The following is a 21,485-nucleotide window of genomic DNA, read 5'->3' as shown; positions in this document are numbered from 1 at the left end:
CTGTACAAAATACAGATGCAAATAAAATGACAGACAAAATACAGACAGTGCAAAAACAATAAACAAAAAAAAAAAAACAGGACAATGTAAAATTGACAGTGATATGTACAATGAATATGCCGTATCACTACGCTGAAGGATTTGACTTCTGTTAATGCAAGGAGCCGGTGTGAAGAACAAAGAGCAAGAGTCAGAGATACAATTTATTGAAGACAATAGTCAGAACTGTCAGAACTTATGATTAATTTGATTCAGCTTAAAAGATTAAAAAGATTTTAAGCTTAAGATTAAGCTTAAAAGATTGAGGCAACCAGGATTGTTTACAGTGTAGTAAAGTTTTCATAGAGCCTATTTCTAATTTTAATACATGAAAAGTTGTAATTTACTACTTCATTTTCTTTGCAGCATTATGTTGTTTATTAGTGTATTAAATAAAATGTTTAAAGTTATAAATTAATGCTTATGTGCCTGACTTAACCTTAACAAACAAATCATAATATTGCATTGGATTATGATCCACTTACGTTGTGTTTACAGAATTTGCACTAATTACAATTTGTGACCCAGTGTGTGAAAACCAGGCCACAACTTATTCTGAGATAAAGTTTGATTGTAGCCATTCATTTCCCTGTGATTTCAGTTGTTGACATTGTTTTACTCAGTTAATATTAAATACATATATTATTAGTATTTTCACAGCCTGTTTTTTATTTCATGTATGAAACAGTAAATTACAAAAAAAAAAAAAATGACTCCAGCTCCAGCTTTCACAGACTGGGTCACATTTTTAACATTATTTATCAATTAACCTAAATATTGTTGATAATAATTACACTGCCATTTCAATGCCGGCTTCGGGAGAGACTTGGGGTAAAGAACTGTCTGACTGCTTTGATTTTTGCGAGCTCTGTCATTGCGGGAATGCTGCTCTCCAGAGGCATGTTGTCCCACAGACCACCATGAGCCACAGAGAACGCTCTCCGACAAATCGTGCAGTTGGCTTAATAACAATTTCCAGCACTTTGCAGCCAGGTATCTATTTTCTCCCACTCGCTGCAGTATTTTTTCAGTCGCTTGCGTTTAAACTCTGAAATTTTAAGACGCGGAGGGTTAGCGGAAGCATCTGCCATTACTCTCTGTCAAGACTTGACAGACTCTGCACAACAGACCCGCCCACCTCACGAAACAAAAACCAATCAAACTAACGATGACGTATAAAGTATTACCCAATCAAGAGTAGGAAATGAGGCATCTTCATAAAACGCGTGTGGGATGATTTGGATTAAAAATATACATTTAAAAATGATAAAAAATACGGGACAGAACCATACCTGTCAACATTGGGATGTGAAAATAAAGGATTTGGCCACCATAATATGGGATTCCCCCAACACCCCCCCTCCCCCCTAAAAATATCCCCAAATTACTAAATATGTTCATTTGGAGCTGTTTCATTGTAAATAAACAGTTAAATGGTCAGTAATATGTTTGAAAATGATTATTAACAAAAGAAAAATAAATATATACATTAGCAACAAATACATTAGCAAACAGTTCAGCTTATTAAAATGAATAGCTATTATAATGAAACAGAATCAAGCTATCAATCTCATTAGCCGTTTCTCCACTGTATAACTTACACATTCTGATTAAAGAGCAACGAATGAATCTCTCATTTATTTAAGATTTTTTTATTAGATTAAATAAGAGGTGTCACTTTAAAAATGCTCACATCTAATCTTATAATGAAAGCATTCGACTGTTTTCCTAACTTTTTATGCTCATTTAAGACGAAATTAGTTGTGTTTGGAACCCCCCCACCCCCACCAAGATCGACATCTTTATATGTTATAATCATTAATTATGTGTGTATGTCTGTTTAAACATGCACATAAAAGCCAGATCATCTGTTTATCACTATGGAGCACGTCAGCTGACAGTCATGGACCATTAAGTTATATGACTGTTTTGAGGATTGTATAGGATGAGCGACGGCACCTGTAATCAAAAGGAAATGGAATCGCGCCGTTTTTAATATTTATTTATAAGTGTTTTCATTCCTAAACAAAGTGAAAGCACAAAAGACTCGCGTTTTAGAGCAAGAACTGTAAAATACGGGAGAATCCCGGGAAAAACGGGAGGGTTCACAGATATGGACAGAACCCGTCCTGTATTGATTCAAAACGGGACGATTCCGTATTTTAAGGGACAGGTGGCAACCCTATCCTCATCTTCCCTTAACCACTTTAATTCTATCGATTATTATGTTGATGATGTTTTCAAAACACTTTATTTTTCTATTTTCTCCCTCTTTTCTTTTTGACACCTAAAATACACATATATTGATTGATTGACAAAACGCCTGCGAGCAATTCAATGAGCGCCGCCATTTTGAAAAGGTCAAAAAAGCTCTTCCACTGCCTGCAGTGTCATGAAAATCCACAAGAGGGCAAAATACACGTATCAGACTATATACAACAGGCTTTCAATCAAAAGAGTGATCAGGTTTATAATATACAGATCTTAGAAACTTGTGTATTAAAGATAATAGCGCTGCTTTATAGGGTAAAGGTCACAGACCCTGAGGAAAGATGACTCGTTGCTTAGCAACAGCAGAACGCGTTCTAACGGTTGTAGAGAGTCTGCAGACAAGCACAAACTCAGCTTCAGTAATCTGCTGGAACCAGAAATGAAGGTTGATTGTGAAAGTTGCTCTTGGTCGATAAACACATCGAGCAAAACAGTTGAACGATTTCAGACGATGTCTACAAGACCTTTCAAGATTCTAGCGGAAATGGAAAGTTTTAAGACCGTGATGGGTAAGTCCAGACACTAAGAACACATGTGTTTTGTATTTGCCTGTTTTATATGTCAGATTTTTGACACTAAAACTCTAAAATAACTTGTGTACTTATTTTGGATTAATAAATACAACCATGCAATATTACACTGCCGTGAGCCCATCGGGCGGTCGCTTTCACCCGTTTGTGTGTACATTCAGGTGCTGCTGTTTAGCCAAAATATGGCGATCATAAGTCGATAACCTGACGGTACGGTAGTGAATATAAATGCAGATGCGGTGTTTTAGAGAACAACATCAGTCTAATACTATAAAACACCAGAGTAAAATGCAGATAACCTACTAAGTCTTTCTTGAGTCAGAGTCAAACTCTTCCTAATGAATATATAATGATATACAGGCCTTTAGCCAGCCTGGGGGAAATGGGGCTTTCTTTTCTCTAAATGTAGACCTTTTTACAGTTATTAGCCTTATGTTTCTCTTAATAATGAGATTATAATACTGCACTTTAGTGACATTTCAAGCACTATTTTGAGCTGGATCAGCTTGATGGATGGTCATCATAATAGCACTTTTTGAGGTACCAAAAGCATTTGCTAAATAAATCGAATGAAGAAGTATGATAAAAATATTATTTTAAAAATACAAATTTATTATAACCTTTTGGGGCTTGAGTGGCCACATTCATAGACAGCACATTTTAGCTCTTAGGTGGCTGTTTAAAATACTTTGAATGTTTTATATTTTGTTTCAGACATACAGTGTCATCCTGCAACTGTTTTGCAGCATATGAAATGTCCCAAACCCTATTTTTGAACTGTCCAAAATGGGAAAAAATGTTGTTTTTACTCTCTGAGAGTCATTTTTCTATGTTATATATGCATTAAAAACAGTCAGGAGAAAGTGTTTATGTAAATTTAGACCACGAGTCCACATATATGGACATCAGGTTTCTCTAAAAGTACATCATATCAAAAGATGATACTTAGATGTTTATTCTAATTAGGTTCCATTAAGCCCAAAAAGCAAAGAGAAATAAAAAAATGCATGTAAAAACACCTTGAGCCTTAAGAGGATATTATATGTAATTTTTAAAAAGAGTTAAATGAGAAATGGTCGTCTGTAATTTTTGGGAGAATTATAAACTGATCAGCACATGCAACTTTCCTCAGCCAGAATTCGGCCTTCTAAAGCATAATATTAATGTAGAGCTTAACTTTTTGAAAGTTCAACAAAAAATAGCCTAATAAGTATTAAATTTAACTTTAACATGGACTGCTTTTGGCTTCAAACCTTATTATTGGTATTTTTTCAAAAACGTCCAAGATTCTGAATAAACGTTGGGCTGCTTATAATTGTTATTATTATTAAACTTAATAATTGTTTAGATTTATTGTAAGCCTTCTTTGATGGGTTATTTTCACACTTTATGATGACATAGCAGTCAAAATAGGACTAAGAGCTCATGCTTGGGACAATTCTGGATCATATGTCAGCGACGAGGGGGTCTTTCAAACCACTTTAACGCCCCCTGGCTACGGGCCTGATTTATAATGTATAATAGTGAAAATGTTCATTTTAATACACTAACAGCTATACTAATAATAAATGACTATTCAATTGTACAAAAATGTTACTCAGGACCCAGGTCTTATGTTTGCAATAGCCAAACTACATTACAAATGCAGGCCCGTAGCCAGCCTGGTGAAAGGGGCGGCTCTTTTTTTCTCAAAATGTGGACATTTTTGCAGTCTTAAAGCATTTTTCAACAGGTTATTTTCACAATTTATGGTGATGTAGCAGCCAAAATAGGACAAATGAGCTCATGTATTGGACAAATCCTGCACCTTTTCCATTGAGATGTGGGTCTTTCAAACCAGCCAAACCCCCCACTCTGGCTACGGGCCTGAAATATGACAAAAGCAGGAGAATATTATGATCATGTTTCATGAAGATTTTTTACAGACCTGCCGCTGTAAATGTATAAAAACTCAGTGTTTGATGTTTATAATCTGCACCGCTAAGAACTTAATTTGACAATTTAAAAAGTGATTTTGTCAATGTTTGTATTTTTTATGAATTAATGACAATAAAAATCATGATTTAGATTAAGAGTTTAATGTTTGTTGTGTTTTAATCCACAGTTAAAGGTGAAGGAGAGAAGTGGAAAGAGGATGATGCTTTTCACAGTATTTTAGGTGAAGGTAAACCATATTCTCTACGGATACGCATCAAAGTTGCAGATCGGAAGAACATAAGAGTGGGCGCCGACACAGAGGCGTCCAGCTCAGGTCAGTCCACTCTTTATGACTGGAGAAATACTGGAAAACTGGAGCACTGCTGCCATTTGTTACATCCCAGAGTAAAATAAACGGCAATTATTGAAATAACTGATTATTAATAATTCATTATTGACTGTAATCCACATCAGGAGGAAGAGGAGTGAAGAGGAAAGCGGATGATGATTTGCAGGGTGTTTCTGATGGAGTCAAACCATATGCTCCGCGGAAACGCATCAGAGCTGCAGAGACGTCCAGCGATGAGAACAGCAGCTCAGGTCAGTTTCCCGTTACAGAATCACACTTTTCTACAGTTTCATCACTTAAAATTCATAATACATAATCAGTTAGCTGCTAAAGCAATGGCAGAAATACACTGTATGTGTGAAAATTATCCACTTTTATTTGTGCCAAAAAATCATTCAAATAGGGCCACGCGGTGTTGCAGTGGGTAGCATGTTCGCCTCACAGATAGAAGGTCTGTGGTTCGAACCTCAGCTGAGTCAGTTGGTGTTTCTGTGTGGAGTTTGCATGTTCTCCCCTGATTGGCGTGGGTTTCCTCCGGGTGCTCCGGGTTCCCCCACAGTCCAAACTATTTTCTACAATGTAGATTGTGTCAAAGCAGCTTAACATAGAAGTTGTAGTAAATTGAAACTGTGTCAGTCCAGTTTTCCGAGTTGAAAAGCTTCATTACTGGCATAAAAAAATAAATGATTGTTTAGATTAAGAGTGTATTGTTCATTGTGTTGTCATCCACATTAGGAGGAAGAGGAGAGAAGCGGAAAGCAGATGATGCTTTTCAGAGTGTTTCTGGTGGAGGCAAACCATCTGCCCACCAGAAACGCATCAAAGTTGCAGAGCTGGAGAACACAAGTGTAGACGCCGACACAGAGGCGTCCAGCTCAGGTCAGTCCACTCTTTCTGACTGGAGAAATACTGGAAAACTGGAGCACTGCTGCCATTTGTTAAATCCCAGAGTAAAATAAATGGCAATTAATGAAATAATCGATCATTAATAATTCATTATTGACTGTAATCCACATCAGGAGGAAGAGGAGTGAAGAGGAAAGCGGATGATGGTTTGCAGAGTGATTCTGATGGAGTCAAACCATACGCTCTGCGGAAACGCATCAAAGCTGCAGAGACGTCCAGCGATGAGAACAGCAGCTCAGGTCAGTCTCCCGTCACACTCTTCTACAGTTGTATGAGCATATATTTGTCAGCTTAAAGGCACAGTGCACGACGACACAAAGCAGCAGAGCTTTTATTATGCCACAGTCCACCGCGTCTGGTTCTTCAGCTCGTGATCAGGTGTGCTGTTTTACATTTCAGGCTTCTGTTATAATGCTGCTCTGTGCAGTCAAATAAAACACAAACATATTAAAACCTCGCTAGACAAACAGAGCAGAAATAGAGGATGTGTGACGTCATTAGCATGAACACACACACTGGCTGTGTCTAAAATCACACACTTCCATACTAAACAATACATTAAGACAGTACGTGAGCCGAGTAGTATGTCTAAATTCACAGTATTTGACAAACAGCATGTGAGAAGTACCCGGATGACCTACTACTACTGGAGAGATTCGGAAGTGGGCATCCAGTGGACGCTACTCTATCCCATAATGCATATATTGTGCCTTTAAAACTGTGAACGATGCAGTATTGTGCAAAGTATTTCTCAGTAGTGCTTCATGACAAAACATCTGGAAACTAGTAGCACTGCTGCCATTTGAACAGATCCCCAAATACAATAAATGCCTATCAATGAAAGAACTGAGCATTAATAATGCATTGTTTACTGTAATCCACAGAAGCTCCAAGAGCACAGAAGAGGAAGGCTAGATGTCTGGATCAGAACACAGCTGCTGCAAAACGAGTGAAAACAGCACAGATCCAACATGGCGGCAGCAGCAGTGGCGGGAAAACTGCAGCAGAAGACAGCAGCTCAGGTCAGTGTGCTTTAGGAGGCTGTAGGGGCGCCATATGGACATATATGATGATATCACAATATTTTAAGGGATATCCTGATTCACGATTTGATCAAAACTCTTCTGTGATGTTGGTTTTATTTTAATTTTTCAAGCGGTCATATTATCTGAACATTTGTTTTGAGTTATTTTAGTCACAGGAACTAAACTATGAAAAATAAACTAAACTAAGAAAACTATGAATGTGCGCTCTAATCCGCTAATGCAGTGAATTAATTCAGCTTATTTTATTGTTTCAATGATCTTTTAATCTCTTAAATGTGATTTTCTCCATATTTAGATATTTGAATCCTCAGATAGCACAACAGAAATCTGCCATGAAATAATAAAACATGATTGATTAATTGAAGAGTGTATTGTTCATTGTGTTGTCATCCACATTAGGAGGAAGAGGAGAGAAGCGGAAAGCAGATGATGCTTTTCAGAGTGTTTCTGGTGGAGGCAAACCATCTGCCCACCGGAAACGCATCAGAGTTGCAGAGCTGGAGGACACAAGTGTAGACGCCGACACAGAGGCGTCCAGCTCAGGTCAGTCCACTCTTTATGACTGGAGAAATACTGGAAAACTGGAGCACTGCTGCCATTTGTTAAATCCCAGAGTAAAATAAATGCCAATATTGAAATAACCGATTATTAATAATTCATTATTGACTGTAATCCACAGAAGTTCCAAGAGGACAGAAGAGAAAGGCTGGATTTCTGGATCAGGACAGCAGAAATCAAGACACAGTTGCTGCAAAACGAATGAAAACAGCACAGATCCAACATGGCGGCAGCAGCAGTGGGAAAACTGCAGCAGAAAACAGCAGCTCAGCTGAAGACAGCAGCTCAGCTGAAGACAGCAGCTCAGCTGAAGACAGCAGATCAGTTGAAGACAGCAGATCAGCTAAAGACAGCAGATCAGTTGAAGACAGCAGATCAGCTGAAGACAGCAGCTCAGCTGAAGACAGCAGCTCAGCTGAAGACAGCAGATCAGTTGAAGACAGCAGATCAATTGAAGACAGCAGATCAGTTGAAGACAGCAGATCAGTTGAAGACAGCAGATCAGTTGAAGACAGCAGATCAGTTATAGGCAGCAGATCAGTTGAAGACAGCAGATCAGCTAAAGACAGCAGATCAGTTGAAGACAGCAGATCAATTGAAGACAGCAGATCAGCTGAAGACAGCAGATCAGTTGAAGACAGCAGATCAGTTGAAGACAGCAGGTCAGCTGAAGACAGCAGGTCAGCTGAAGACAGCAGATCAGTTGAAGACAGCAGATCAGTTAAAGACAGCAGCTCAGGTTCGTCTTCTGTCATAATGTTTTCTGTCTAATCTGCAGGGTTTTGTATTATTTTTCAGAGTTTTACAGAATTTTCTCACTATTAGATTAGAGCAGAAGAGTCACAGGAGTGAGCAATGTCATAAATGTGATGTATTTCTCTCCAGGATCTTTACTTGACAGATATGTGCTTGGAGAGAAGCTGGGAGAGGGACGCCATGGCACTGTCTATCTGGCTACACGGAAATCTGACGGCCAGAAGGTAACATTCACTTCATTTGTGTGTTTGTGTGTGTGTGTGTGCGTGTGTGTATGTATGTGTGTGTGTGCGTGTGTGTGATCAGACATCTCTGGTTGAAAAAGTTTTGACTTTATGCTTTCTTTGCAGGTTGCCATAAAAATTGTGATTAAGGATTATTATGGAGAGTTGTACCACGTGGTAAGTTTGCATTCAAATATCTGAAGAGAAGTGATGAACTCCATGTTTAGTCATGTTTTTATGTTGTGTATTGAAGGGTGCAAGTGTAAACAACACGCTTTATGGAAAAGACTGAAACTGGACGTGTTTAGTCATTTCCAGAAATCCTGTTTTGACTGAATATTAAAGAGTTTCTGGACATTTCTAATAATGGGGGTTATCAGCTTTTGCAGATGAACTGCGGAGCACAAAATCAGTCATAATGTCTGAAACTGATTTGTGGATCATCTGAAAGATCAGTAAAGAAGCTTTTCAATAATGTTTGCTTTGTTAGAACAATATTTGATGGAGATGCGGCTGTTTGACCATCTGGAAGGTGAAAAACATCTGAATAATGAGAAAATCAGCTTTAAAGTTAATAACTTAAACTAAGTCCTGCACATTTCCATGTAAACTACATATGATAATAATACTACACTGATAGGAAATGCACAAATATATACTGAAACTAAATCTTTAATTAAAGTCAGAATTTAGAGTTTTCCTAAAAATAAACCCGCATGACAAAAGACTGGTGTAGTGGTCCAGGGTCACATGTAGTGTTGAGTTTGAGTTAATATGTGAACATAGCTCTGTTTCCATCCACCTGTTTCATGCACATTTATGATTCTCACAATAACAATGCTGAAAACACCAAGATGCACAAACATGTTGTCATGCGCATAACTTACTAGGATAAACTTTATTCCAGAAGAAAAAAAGTACATCAACTGCATCAGGAGCATTTTTACCTGATAAACACTAGCATGGAGATTAAACAAGTCATGTGATTGTGTCAGAAGAGGTCATGTGATGATATCAATGTGTGTTCAGGGTCTTTGTGTCATTAATGTTGGTCTGCAGCTCTCGTGTCTGTCAGATTTGAAATGTTGATTGTAGATGGCCTCTGCTAGGGATGGTATCGTTAAGGTTTTATTGGTATTACTACTTTTATCGATAACACTTATTAGTTTAGTACTTTAACTGTTCTCTTATAAATCTTATTATTTTTAGGAAAAAAAAACAATTGAACAGAATTAACAACACTTAATTTTATTATTACATTTATGCAAAATAAAGCAAAACCAATAAATGTAAAACAAATAAATACAGATTTTCCTGTAAAAGAATGCACAGCCGAGAACTGTGAAGGCTTTTATACTTGACGCACTCGCCATTGTACTATTGGGCAGAAACATGAGCATTCCTCATGTGAGATTTCCCACTGTGCAGACGAATATCACAAATTAGAAAAGGTTGGTCAGTTAATTATTCTACTGTTAGTAATGTTTACTCAGCAATAATTCTCCAGAACCGATAGCAGAACCGTTAACGTCAGAGCTTTCCTATACTTCGATCTTTATAATTTAGCTGCAATACTGATAAAGTACAGAGTTTCGGTACCCATCTCTAGCCTCAGTCCTCCGTCAGTCTGTCATCACAGTGCTTCAGTATTCTTCTTCTTCTGTTATTATTCCCTCCAGAACTGTCTTGAGCATCTGTCTGCGCTCCCGTCTCTAAAAGTCACCGCATTTACCGCGCTCATTGTGTTTGGTCTTGGTCTTCTGTGGCGAAACTCATTTCTCTGACTGATATTTGCCGCCAGTTTATAATTCAGTGATGATTTAATTCTCTTGGACTCATTGATGGAAACGCTGCTTGATTCTTTTATATGATCTGCCAGTTTTGCACATGAGTTTAATCAGCATCTTTGGATGGAAACACAGCTATTGACACATTACAATGCCATAAATATATGAGACACTCACATCTAACCTTTTCCTGACTTGATTTTTCTCTAGGATGGATATTCTACATATGTGATCCCAGAAGCACGTCATATGATGATCCTCAAGAAACCTCCGCTCTGCCCGTACATCATAGAGCTGTACGAGTACGCCATGGAGGGAAGGAATAACTACCTGGTCATGGAGTACGCGTCCTCGTACATAACCTTGGGGAAGTTCATCACGGAGAACAATGGCTGCCTGAGTGAGAGTGTTGCCCGGCAGCTGATCGTGCAGCTCATTATTGCTGCACAGCACTGCATTGAGCATGGCATATTCCATGGGTCCATGAATCTAGAAAACATCCTGGTCAATCCAAAGACCCTGGAGCTCAAGCTGATTGATTTTGGCTACAGTTTTTATGTTTCAAAAGGCTGCTGGAGATGCCCCACTCTGGGTGAGTTGGCTTTTTAGTGCTGCTTATTAAAGGGAAAGTTCACACATATGAAGATAGCTTTAGTAATGAAAAATTCTCATGTCGTCCTGAACCCCTGAACACAAATTAAGACATTTTAGATGAAATCTGAGAGCTCTTTGAGTCTCCATAGACAGCAAGGGTCTATAAATGGACCCAAAACATCCTCAAAACAGACCATATGACTTCAGTGGATCAATCAGAGCATTATCAGACTCTGATAATACTTTTATTTCCACATAAAGCCAAAATAACGACTTTATTGAACAGGTTCTCATCCTCAGTGTCAGTATATTGCGCACGTTCAGGAGAGCTCTGAGGCCTTCACGCATGTTGCTCTCAGTTGCACTGCTGATGTATCATCTCGGATGCGCCTGTGCTTTCTTCCAATCAGAGGAGGACATCAGCGGTGTACGTCACTGCACAGAGCTCTTCTGAGAGTGCGCAATATACTGACACTGAGGACAAGAAACTGTTCAATAAAGTCATGATTTCCAGTTGAACCACTGAAGGCATATATGGTCAGAGAGCTCTCGCGTTTCTTCTAAAACATCTTCATTTGTGTTCAGAAGCTGAATGAAGGTCTCAGGGGTCTAGGCTGAGTTATTAATAACAGAATGACATTTTTGGGTGAACTGACCCTTCATCTGTAACCTCCTGTGCATGTATGCTGATGTCAGGAAGGCAAAGATATTGTGAATTACTAACATGAAAATCTCTCACTTGCAGGAGTAACGAGATACCGTAAAAAGGAGGGGGAACCCTTCAGCTATATTTTTTCTGCTGTTAAAGCGCATGTCTGGGCTGTTAGACGAATGCTGTCATACATGGTCAACGGATATGGCTGTTTCTCCAGAGATGGAAGTCCACAATTTAACCCCAGTTTGTCAGCAGGTGAGAAAACAACACTACACATGGTGCAGCTCATGGGTGCCGCTGGGCCACTTATTTTCACTCAGCCCCACTAAATGGTTTACTACTATATTATCAGCTCAGTCCCCTTTAAATTTGATAAGAAAGCGGCAGCAAACTTCAGCTCTTCTGTTTTCAACTAATTAGTCATTTAATCAGTAAAGCACAGCTGTGTGGAGTGAGAGCAGAAGCTGTGTTTATCAATAGATTGGTATAATATCTGCATATTTGCAGTTCTTTGCTGTAGAAACACTTGTATCACTTGTACCCCAATGGGTCATGGAGGAGCAGTCGGTTTCCCATGTATCTACAGTTTCCTCAACGCTCCTCTCATCATCATAGCTGTTTTCTCCAGTGAACATGTAACTCTTAACAAACATTTTACTATTTATTTCACAATTAACTCTAAATATAAAGCTCATCACAGTGCATATGTCATTAACTAAAGCGTACCGTCATGCAGAGTTAAACAGTGACAGAAGCACTCAGTGTGCGCACTCACTTTAATATCGAGTGACATCAGAGTAAACATTATGTGTTGCATTTCTTATTTCCACTTATAATATGATTGTGAAATATGTAAATTAGCCTCTACGGCTTTAATATGTTCATATTTTGAATGAGAAAAGTGGCGTTTTATTTATTTAATACATGAAATAATGTACTTTTAGAAAAGTGGTTTGTACCACAGTAAACAGGTGTGTTGAGCTGATTTCACTCATTCAGAACTCTATGTCTGTCTATGAAATACAATGGAATACAGCTTTAGTGTACAACCCTGCCGTATACGTCAAACTTAACATGTGTTATTAGGATAATATGTATAACAGTTGGACAGGAAACAGCTGGACATTACTGCCTCCATATGTCATCATGGCTCTAAATAAAAGCTCTCACTTTAAATTTAAAATCTTTTTTTAAACAAGTAATGTATAGTCAGTAGATTGCCGCATGGATTTTAAATGCAGAAGCAAAAGCAAACAGTAATCCATTGATAATCCCACTTATTCCATGGTCATTTTCATAGACAAGTTAAAGTACTTTTGCAGGAGATTTGACTGAATCTCCGTCTGTTACGATTTGGTCGTGTGTTTGATATTATAGCTCATAGTAACGTGTGTTAGCTACCTCATCCATTTCTGACCGTATTTGCGACTTGGTTGATCCCCATTGCCTCCAGATAAAGCACACATCCAATGAAATGGTTATGGCTAATGTTTGCATGTGGCGCATTCATCTAGAACTGATTATAACTGACTGAAACTGGATTTAATGATTTCATTCCAGCAAATCAGAATCAAGAATTTCACCAGACCACTGAATAAATCTCTGTGTTGTATCATCATCGAGAGCATCCATGACTAACATGTTCTCTCTTTAATATTTCCACAGAGTGCCAGGATCTGTTGAGGCGGTTATACAGTTTCCACCCTGAAACAGGACCTGTTTTAGAGGAGATTTTAGAGCACGAGTGGTTCAGCATGACGTAGAGGCCATCAGCAGCAGGAAACGGTTTCATTCTTCCATGTTTGACGTTTGTCATTTGTTGTTTTCCGCTTCTGCTTCCCAAATTCTGCACTTCCTCCTGCGAGGGATGCAGTCAGAGCTGCATGTAAATGAGGGCCGGTTGAAGCGTCTCCATTCGTCCATAAGCTCTAGACTGACAGCTCCTCCTCCAGCCAATCTGGTGAGGAAGGAAGCTGATGTCACTCTAATGGCGGCCGATGCGCACAGGCGACGCCGGAGATTGAGTGTTAGCGCTAATCCTCAGCTGGGGTAGAATGTGTCTGCGGCAGGACAGCATTAATAGTTTGAAATAAGGAAAGCAGGTTGATTGACGTTTAGACAGGACGTAGTGTTTTATTTGAACTGGGTTAGCACTGACTGTAGAGTAAATAGTCATATTAAGGGAAATAGTCACAGATTAATCAATCAAACTGCTGGATTTATTAGCATACTGGTGTGCTTTATTTCTCTAGCTGTAGGAGTAATAGTAAAAGATAAAGTCTGCATATCATTACTGTAGTGCGTCAATACTTTATAAAGACAGAAAGCCTAGTTTAGACAGTGGTCGTAGCTCTAACGGGACTTTAGGCAGGTGTAAGTGAGATAAGCGCATATAACAGGGGTGTCGTGGGCCGGTTTTGAAGGCGTTTTCTCTTTAACAGAGATAGGATGGGGTGGTGTAGATGGCGCTGACGGGGCAGGATTATATGGGCGAATACGCTAGATATAAGAGCCTCCTGCCACAGACATATTTTAGCCCAGCGGTGGATTTCTCAGATCTGATGAGGATTATTTCTAGTGCTGCTGCTCACACCTTTCTGCTTTCTTCTTCTTCTCACTTGTTCTCCAAGCGAGCGCTGGATTTCTGCAAATGAGCTTTAACTTAAATCAGTAGCTGAAGGAGTTTAATGGAGACATTTTGATAGCAGCGTTTGCTAAATAACAGCGGTTTAGTCAAGACTGGGATATTTAGATATTGGTTATGGACACAAGTGTAGTTTAGAGTATGACTTTAATAGATGTTTATTGATATTAATAAGCTTATTATTGATGATGTTTAGCTTATTTTTGCTTGTGTTCTTTAGATAATGTGCGTGCTTGTTTGGAGAAAATCTTTGGTCCTTATTGATGAACCATCAGTAAATATTGGAGTAAGTTAGTGATAGTTAAAGGTTTGATAGTTAAACGTGTTCGTTAATTAAGTATAATCAGTCAGGGTTAGGGTTTAGAGTTAGACATGCACAACATAGAGGAGTAATCATCTTTACTAATGAGGACAAACCTCACCTCTTTCTTTCTTTCTTTCTTTCTTTCTTTCTTTCTTTCTTTCTTTCTTTCTTTCTTTCTTTCTTTCTTTCTTTCCTAAACACTTGATTTTTTGTTTTTAGAGTTAGGTTAGGCTTAGGATATGGTTAGGGTGTTTGTTAGGGTTATGGTTGGGTTAGGGTTAGGTTATGGTTTGGTTATGGTTGGGTTATGGGTTAAGTAAGGTTTTTTTTTTTGCTTTGTGTTTGGTTTATTTAGTTTCTTCTCTTTCTTCTTCTCTGTCACTGTTGTGTGATCACTGCAGATTGTTATTTAAGAGCTATTGTTAATTATTATACACTTCTCTGTCCTCGCCTGTGTGCATTGGTCGTCATTTGAGTGACGTCAGCTTTTCTCCTCGCCTGATTGGCTGGAGAAGGAAGCTGTCAATCTAGAGCTAATAGGCCAATAGGGAGGCTTCAGCCGACCCTCATTTGCATGCAGCTCTGACAGCGACACTCGCAGGAGGAAGTGCACAATGTGGGAAGCAGAAGCAGAAAACAGCATCATGTCAGAAAACAATGGAAGTATGAATTCCTGATGATCTGATTTGGTCACTGACCACATGTGTGCTGCTCTTACTATCATTTCTGTGAAATTGAGACTGTACGCAGAGCGGCCTGCGAACCCCATGGAGTGTGTTGAAGCTGTTTTCTGATCAAACTGTAAACTATTGTCTTCAATAAATTGTATCTCTGACTCCTGCTCTTTGTTCATCACACCGGCTCCTTGCATTAACAGAAGTCAAATCATTCAGCGTAGTGATACGGGACTGTAATGCACTCAAAACATGCCTGAACTACTTCATCTGTGTGTTGATCTGACAATAAGTGTGAACACAACACAAAACAACACAGAGAAGATCTGTTTTACAGACTGCAGACTCAATTTAGCCTTTATAGAACAATATTGATGCATCCTGTTATGTTTAAAGCACATTGCCCTGCCATTTGTGTGACTATAATGTGAAATATAAGAGCGTGTTGACTGTGATTTGAGTAATCCTACTGTAATATCCACTGAAATAGCGCCAGGGATTTCCCAATGTCTGACCAGCAAATGATGAGCTTTAGCCACAGAACAATGGTTAGAATGGAAATGTCTTCATTTCACAACAGTTTTTAACAACACTCAGAAAATATTGTGAAAGTTTTGTGGAAAACTGTAATGGAAACACACTTATGCTTCAGTTTGTGCTAGAGATACATTCACACAGCACAGTACACTCAAATATTAGCTAATAAGTGAAGTGAACTAGCTAGTGTTCCCAGTTCTCCCACCAATGAAAGATCTGTCATCCTTTACTCAAGTGAAGATATGTTGAAGAATGCTGCACTCATTGACATCTATAGTGTTGTCTTTGCTACTAGAAGTCGATGAGTGCCAGCTAGCAGCATTCTTCAAAATATCTTCACTTGTGTTCAATATACTTGAGTAAACGAGGTAAGGTTTATCAGTCTGAAATTGCAGCGGCACCTACAAACAGATATACAGTGAGAGTAAAAAGTATTTGATCCCTTGCTGATTTTGTTGGTTTGCCCACTAATAAAGACATGATCATTCTGTACTTTTAATGGTAGATGTATTCTAACATGGAGAGACAGAATATCAAAAAGAAAATCCAGAAAATAACTTTAAAGAATAAATTTGAATTGATTTGTATTTCATTGAGGGAAATAAGTATTTGATCCCTCTAGCCAAAAGCACCTAATACTTGGTGGCACAGCCTTTGTTTGCAAGCACAGCGGACAGACGTTTGTTGTACTTAACTACAAGGTTAGCTCACATATCAGGGGGAATTTTGGCCCATTCTTATTTGCAGATCCTCTCTAAATCATTAAGGTTGGTGGGCTGACGCTTGGCAACTCGGACCTTCAGCTCCCTCTATAGATTTTCGATTGGATTGAAGTCTGGAGACTGGCCGGGCCACTCCATGACCTTAATGTGATTCTTCTTGAGCCAGTCCTCTGTTGCCTTTGCTGTATGCTTCGGTCGTTGTCAAGCTGGAAAACCCAACCACAGCCCATTTTCAACTTCCTGGCAGAGGGGAGGAGGTTGTCCCTCAGGACTGCACAGTACATGGCTCCATCCATCTTCCCACTGATGCGGTGAAGTAGCCCTGTGCCCTTGGCAGAGAAACACCCCCAAAACATAATGCTTCCACCTCCATGCTTGACGGTGGGTACACTGTTCCTGGGGTCATAGGCAGCATTTTTCTTCCTCCACACATGACGAGTAGTTCACCTCTTTGAGGTGATCATTGGCATACTTTAGGCGGGCCTTCACATGTGCCTTCTTAAGCAGGGGTACCTTTCGGGCACTGCAAACTTTCGGGCGCAAAGTGTTGCCAATTGTTTTCCTGATAACTGTGGTCCCAGCTGCCTTGAGGTCATTCACTAACTCCTGCTGTGTGGTTGCAGGCCGATTTCTCACAGTTCTCATGATCATTACCACCCCACGAGGTGAAATCTTCTGTGGAGCACACGACTGAGGTCTATTGATGGTCAGGTTATACTTCTTAAATTTTCTCACAATTGCACCAGTGGTTGTTACTTTAATACCAGCATCTTGCTAATGTTTTTGTAGCCCATTCCAGGTTTGTGCAGGTCAACAATCCTGTCTCTGAGGTCCTGAGAGAGTTCTTTGGTCTTACGCATGTTGGAGAGTTTGGAATCTGTCTTATTGTCTGATTCTGTGAACTGGTGTCTTTCACACAGGTGATTAGTTAGAACAGGTGTCTTCAATTCAGGTAACAAGTTGATTGGGAGTGTCTAACTGGTCTGTGAAAGCCAGAACTTCTAATGCATACTAGGGGATCAAATACTTATTTCCCTCAATGAAATACAAATCAATTAATATATATTCTTAAAAAGTTATTTTCTGGATTTACTTTTTGATATGCTGTCTCTCCATGTTAGAATACATCTACTATTAAGAGTACAGAATGATCAGGTTTTTATTAGTGGGTAAACCAACAAATGCAGCAAGGGATCAAATACTTTTTACTCTCACTGTATGTATATATATATTTTTTTACATCTCCCACTATGCATACACACTTTGAAACCCACCTTTATTTATTCTTATTCTTTCTTGCTTTTTCAATATATTGTAGTGTATACTGTTTAATAACCAATTTACATTATTTAATAAATAAATAGGCGTCATTAATTTGCACCCTCTCATGGTTGGTACGCACAATATACACCCGTACGGCTGCAGGCGCCACTGCTCTCATCTTTCCAACAGAGTTTGTTCTATTAAAAGCCTGTCCTGCTTATTCAAATGTGTCATAATATTAACAGTTCAATATAGGCTTCTTTGAAACTGTGAATATTTAACATAAATTTTATTTAGGCAAGATTATTTTTTTACCAAACCAACACAATCTCACGGCCACTCGTGCTTTGGCACTGAAGCATAGGCCTATAGTGGACTTGTTTTGAAGAACTTCACTTCAAAGGTTGTTCGTTATTCTTTTTATTTAGTAGTTAACTGGCCAACGAAAAATAGATAACAATTAAGATACAAATTATAGCTGACGAAATTCCTTTTAAAAAGATTTTTATTTTCCAAGAAACATATATGAATTATATTTTTATTTGTGCCCGTCCAACAGTGCGGTGATGACTTGTTCCACTCCGTGGAAAATAAGGATTTAATTAATTCTTCACTGCTTCACACCTGCTGTTCTTTCATTTCATGTTCAGGCAAGGGAGTATTTAATAGCAACATTGGCAGAAAAATATACAATTTTAAAGAATATATATTAATAAAAGTTCAATACTATCAGTGTCATAACGAATGCCTTTAAATAGTTATTATGTCTTGTTGTCAGCCAGCATCAGTGTTTATTGAGATTGAAGTTAATTAAATTGAGATAAGAAATATTGCTATAGCAACACTCCAATACACCACCGATTTTCAAATAAAAGTATTAAATACCTGCTTGACATTACTGCCAGCTGCACCTTCTCCAGTGCACTTTTGGGTCAGCTGCAGGGTCGTCAGCTGATACCACTGTTCACTAATGTTTCCACCCCTACCCAGTACACCTCCAGGTGGGGGGGCAGTGGCTTGTGGGGACGTCCCCGCCACCCCCTGCAGCTGCCCTTAATGTGGTACCACACCCCAATTTTTGTCCCTCCTCCGTAGCCACATCCAGTAACTTGCCTTCTCTGCCAACTCCTTAACAGCTCTCCTCAGACTCATCCCAGATGCCTCGGCAGCGTGGAGAAGATGAATTACCTACTTCCCAACGAATCCACTGCACCCAACTTCTATGGGATGTACTGTCGCCGTCCAACCCTTGACTCTGCATTCTGCTGCTAAGTCTGAGTACCTGCGCCACTGCCTTTCCCTCCTCCCATGGCACAGTCAGCTCAATCACCAGAACTTTCTTAGCCGCTGCTGACCAAATCACTGCATCTGGTCTTAAAGATGTTTGTGTGATCTCCGATGGAAAGATAAGTTGAGAGTCCAAGTCAACGCGCATCTCCCACCTCTTTCCAGGCACGAGCAGGCACTCTCTCTGTACCTGTGATATGTCCCCCTTCTCCTGGTCTGAGGAACCTACTATTTGGCAGAGGACATGCTGATGTTGCGTTTGCTTGTACTCTGCATTTTTCAAGATGCTCTGCCAGCTTTCTTAGCAGCTGGTTGTGCCGCCATCTAAAACGGCCCTGCGCCAGTGCAACGTTGCATCCCGACAGGATAAGTTGCAGACCTGCATTAGCTTTATCACATTGGGAGCATTTGTCTTCAGATCCAAACCATTGGGAAAGGTTACGTGGGCAGGGGAGGGTATCGTATGCTGCTCTTACGAGAAAACTCAGCCATGACTGCGTAGTTCGCCAAATATCTGCCCAGGATATGGCCCTTTTCACGATATCCTCCCAGCAGGTCCATGCTCCTTGCTTGCCCTGTGCAACAGCCTTTATAAAGTAGCAGTCCTGCTCCACTCGGGGAAATCTCCTCCACCACAACTTTTCTCTGCTCCCTTGTGGCTTTGGACCAAAACTGTGTTGGCTCTCCCCATCCCAGCCCTGCTCTGCTGCTTTGAATTCTTCCCATTATCACTTTTTAATTGCGACTTGTAAAAAGCATTTACGTTCTCGTCCTTTTTTATAAGCCATTTTCCAAAGCTTTAAAGACACCTGACTCTTTATTTAATGAACACTTTATTCGCGACACACTCTCTGCCAATTTTACGTTTTTACGTCATTTTATTCAAGTCATTTTAAGTCATATAATTCTGCATCCTATCCTAAGGAGTGCCCTAAAATAATGTAGTTAGTTGTCTGCAAGCATCAGTGTTTATTGAAATTGTAATAAGACAAAAAAATTGAAATTGAGATTAAAAAAAACTATTGTTATAGCAACATTTGTGACTGCTCTGAAATAACGCTCGTCGTAAACGTCACAGGATGACTGATCAAAAAGGAACGTTTAGTCTGGCACATTTGCTACCCACGACAAGTCGAGATTTTATCAAGGAAAAAAAAAAAAAAAACGCATGATCTGACATAGTGACTTTCGTAACCGACAATAAAAATCGTGTGATCTGACCTGACCAGATAGCTGGGATACTCTCCTCTCAGAGGCATCCTTGGTTGCCAATCAGATGGGGGTGCCACCTAAATTTAATGAGGAGGAAGAGAGAAAGATTCTCTGATGAGAACCCTGACCCTGAAGAAAGTCAGAAGCACAGTGCTGACAAAGTGTTTTACAACACTGTTTTTTTTTTTAACTGCCTTGGACCACATTATTTGTAATTTGCACATGCTTCCAAACAACTGCAAGCACGGTAGAGGATTTTGCTGCCATAATAAAAGTGGGGCAGATGAGCGACTCTAAAATTGCAACTGTGTGCCAGGCACTCATAAGGAAGTATACCAGGGACCTCACACCTCGGTTTGAGGATGAAATCGGGCATCTGAATGCAATACATCGTCACCTTCCAATCTGATTTTCTCCTCTTGCTCTCTTAATTGCAAATCATAAAAAGCAACTCCAAAGCATCAACCATGTCTCAGGACAGGTTAAACAACCTTGCTGTCCATTGAAAGCCAGTTGGCTTTAAGTCTGGATTTCAAGGATTTGATTGAGGATTTTGCAAGCAAGAAGGCCAGGCATTTGGCACTTGGAATTTAAGTCACTGTCAGGTTAATCAACAGACTGTTTCAAATTTCTTGATGTTGTGTTTATTTGGTTTGCAGTGTGCTGGATTTTGCACTCTTTTAATATTAATTTGTTTGTTATTTTCTTTTATTTGATTGAAGATTTTGCCAGCAAGAAGGTCAGGGTTTTGCCATTTAAGTAACGGTCAGTTTAAACAAAAGAACACTTATTTATGGGTCTCATTGTAATATAATTTTGTGTTGTAAGAATTGAAATATTACAAATATTCTGATATCTTTGACAATTCAAAACATGAGCTGAAGACAGGGCCAATGGACTCGACAACCCACCAGGGGGGAATGCGTAAAAAACCAGTTCCTGCTGCATTTGCATCTGACTATGCTGAGACTCAGCTTCATCCCCCCAACTCACACATATGGTCATTTCAATGTTTGAATGTTTTAGATTAACCAAACTGACTTTAATTATCATGTTTGATATCATCTGAAATGTCTCAGTGCGATTGGTACAATGGTCTCATTCTCTCAGAAATAGATATAATCAACACAATAAATATATAACTTCAGGCATCTTTTGAACCACCTTGAAGGGTGTGACTTTTTACACACACCCCCTTCCTTGAGGGAAT

General features: G+C 39.3%; 1 protein-coding gene across 1 annotated transcript; it reads left to right on the top strand.

The window, feature by feature from the left end:
* The first annotated feature begins 2,717 nt into the window (after positions 1-2,717).
* Positions 2,718-15,412, top strand: LOC110438303 (uncharacterized). Its single transcript, XM_068216496.2, has 13 exons — positions 2,718-2,819; positions 4,945-5,091; positions 5,232-5,357; positions 5,842-5,985; positions 6,126-6,251; positions 6,897-7,034; positions 7,458-7,601; positions 7,738-8,355; positions 8,502-8,596; positions 8,723-8,773; positions 10,594-10,975; positions 11,723-11,887; positions 13,298-15,412. Exons 1-13 carry the CDS (start codon positions 2,762-2,764, stop codon positions 13,393-13,395), a joined length of 2,292 nt encoding a protein of 763 aa, XP_068072597.2. The 5' UTR covers positions 2,718-2,761; the 3' UTR covers positions 13,396-15,412.
* Positions 15,413-21,485: the final 6,073 nt, after the last annotated feature.

Source organism: Danio rerio, chromosome 22 (genome assembly GCF_049306965.1).
Source record: "Danio rerio strain Tuebingen ecotype United States chromosome 22, GRCz12tu, whole genome shotgun sequence".
NCBI lineage: Eukaryota > Metazoa > Chordata > Actinopteri > Cypriniformes > Danionidae > Danio > Danio rerio.
This window is presented reverse-complemented; position numbering and strand designations above follow the sequence as displayed.

Excerpts from the sequence above, each read along its gene's own strand:
- LOC110438303 (XM_068216496.2), top strand. The coding sequence starts at position 2,762 with ATGTCTACAAGACCTTTCAAGATTCTAGCGGAAATGGAAAGTTTTAAG. Across the intron at positions 5,092-5,231 it reads CACAGAGGCGTCCAGCTCAG|GAGGAAGAGGAGTGAAGAGG; the intron begins GTCAGTCCACTC and ends AATCCACATCAG. Across the intron at positions 11,888-13,297 it reads TAACCCCAGTTTGTCAGCAG|AGTGCCAGGATCTGTTGAGG; the intron begins GTGAGAAAACAA and ends ATATTTCCACAG.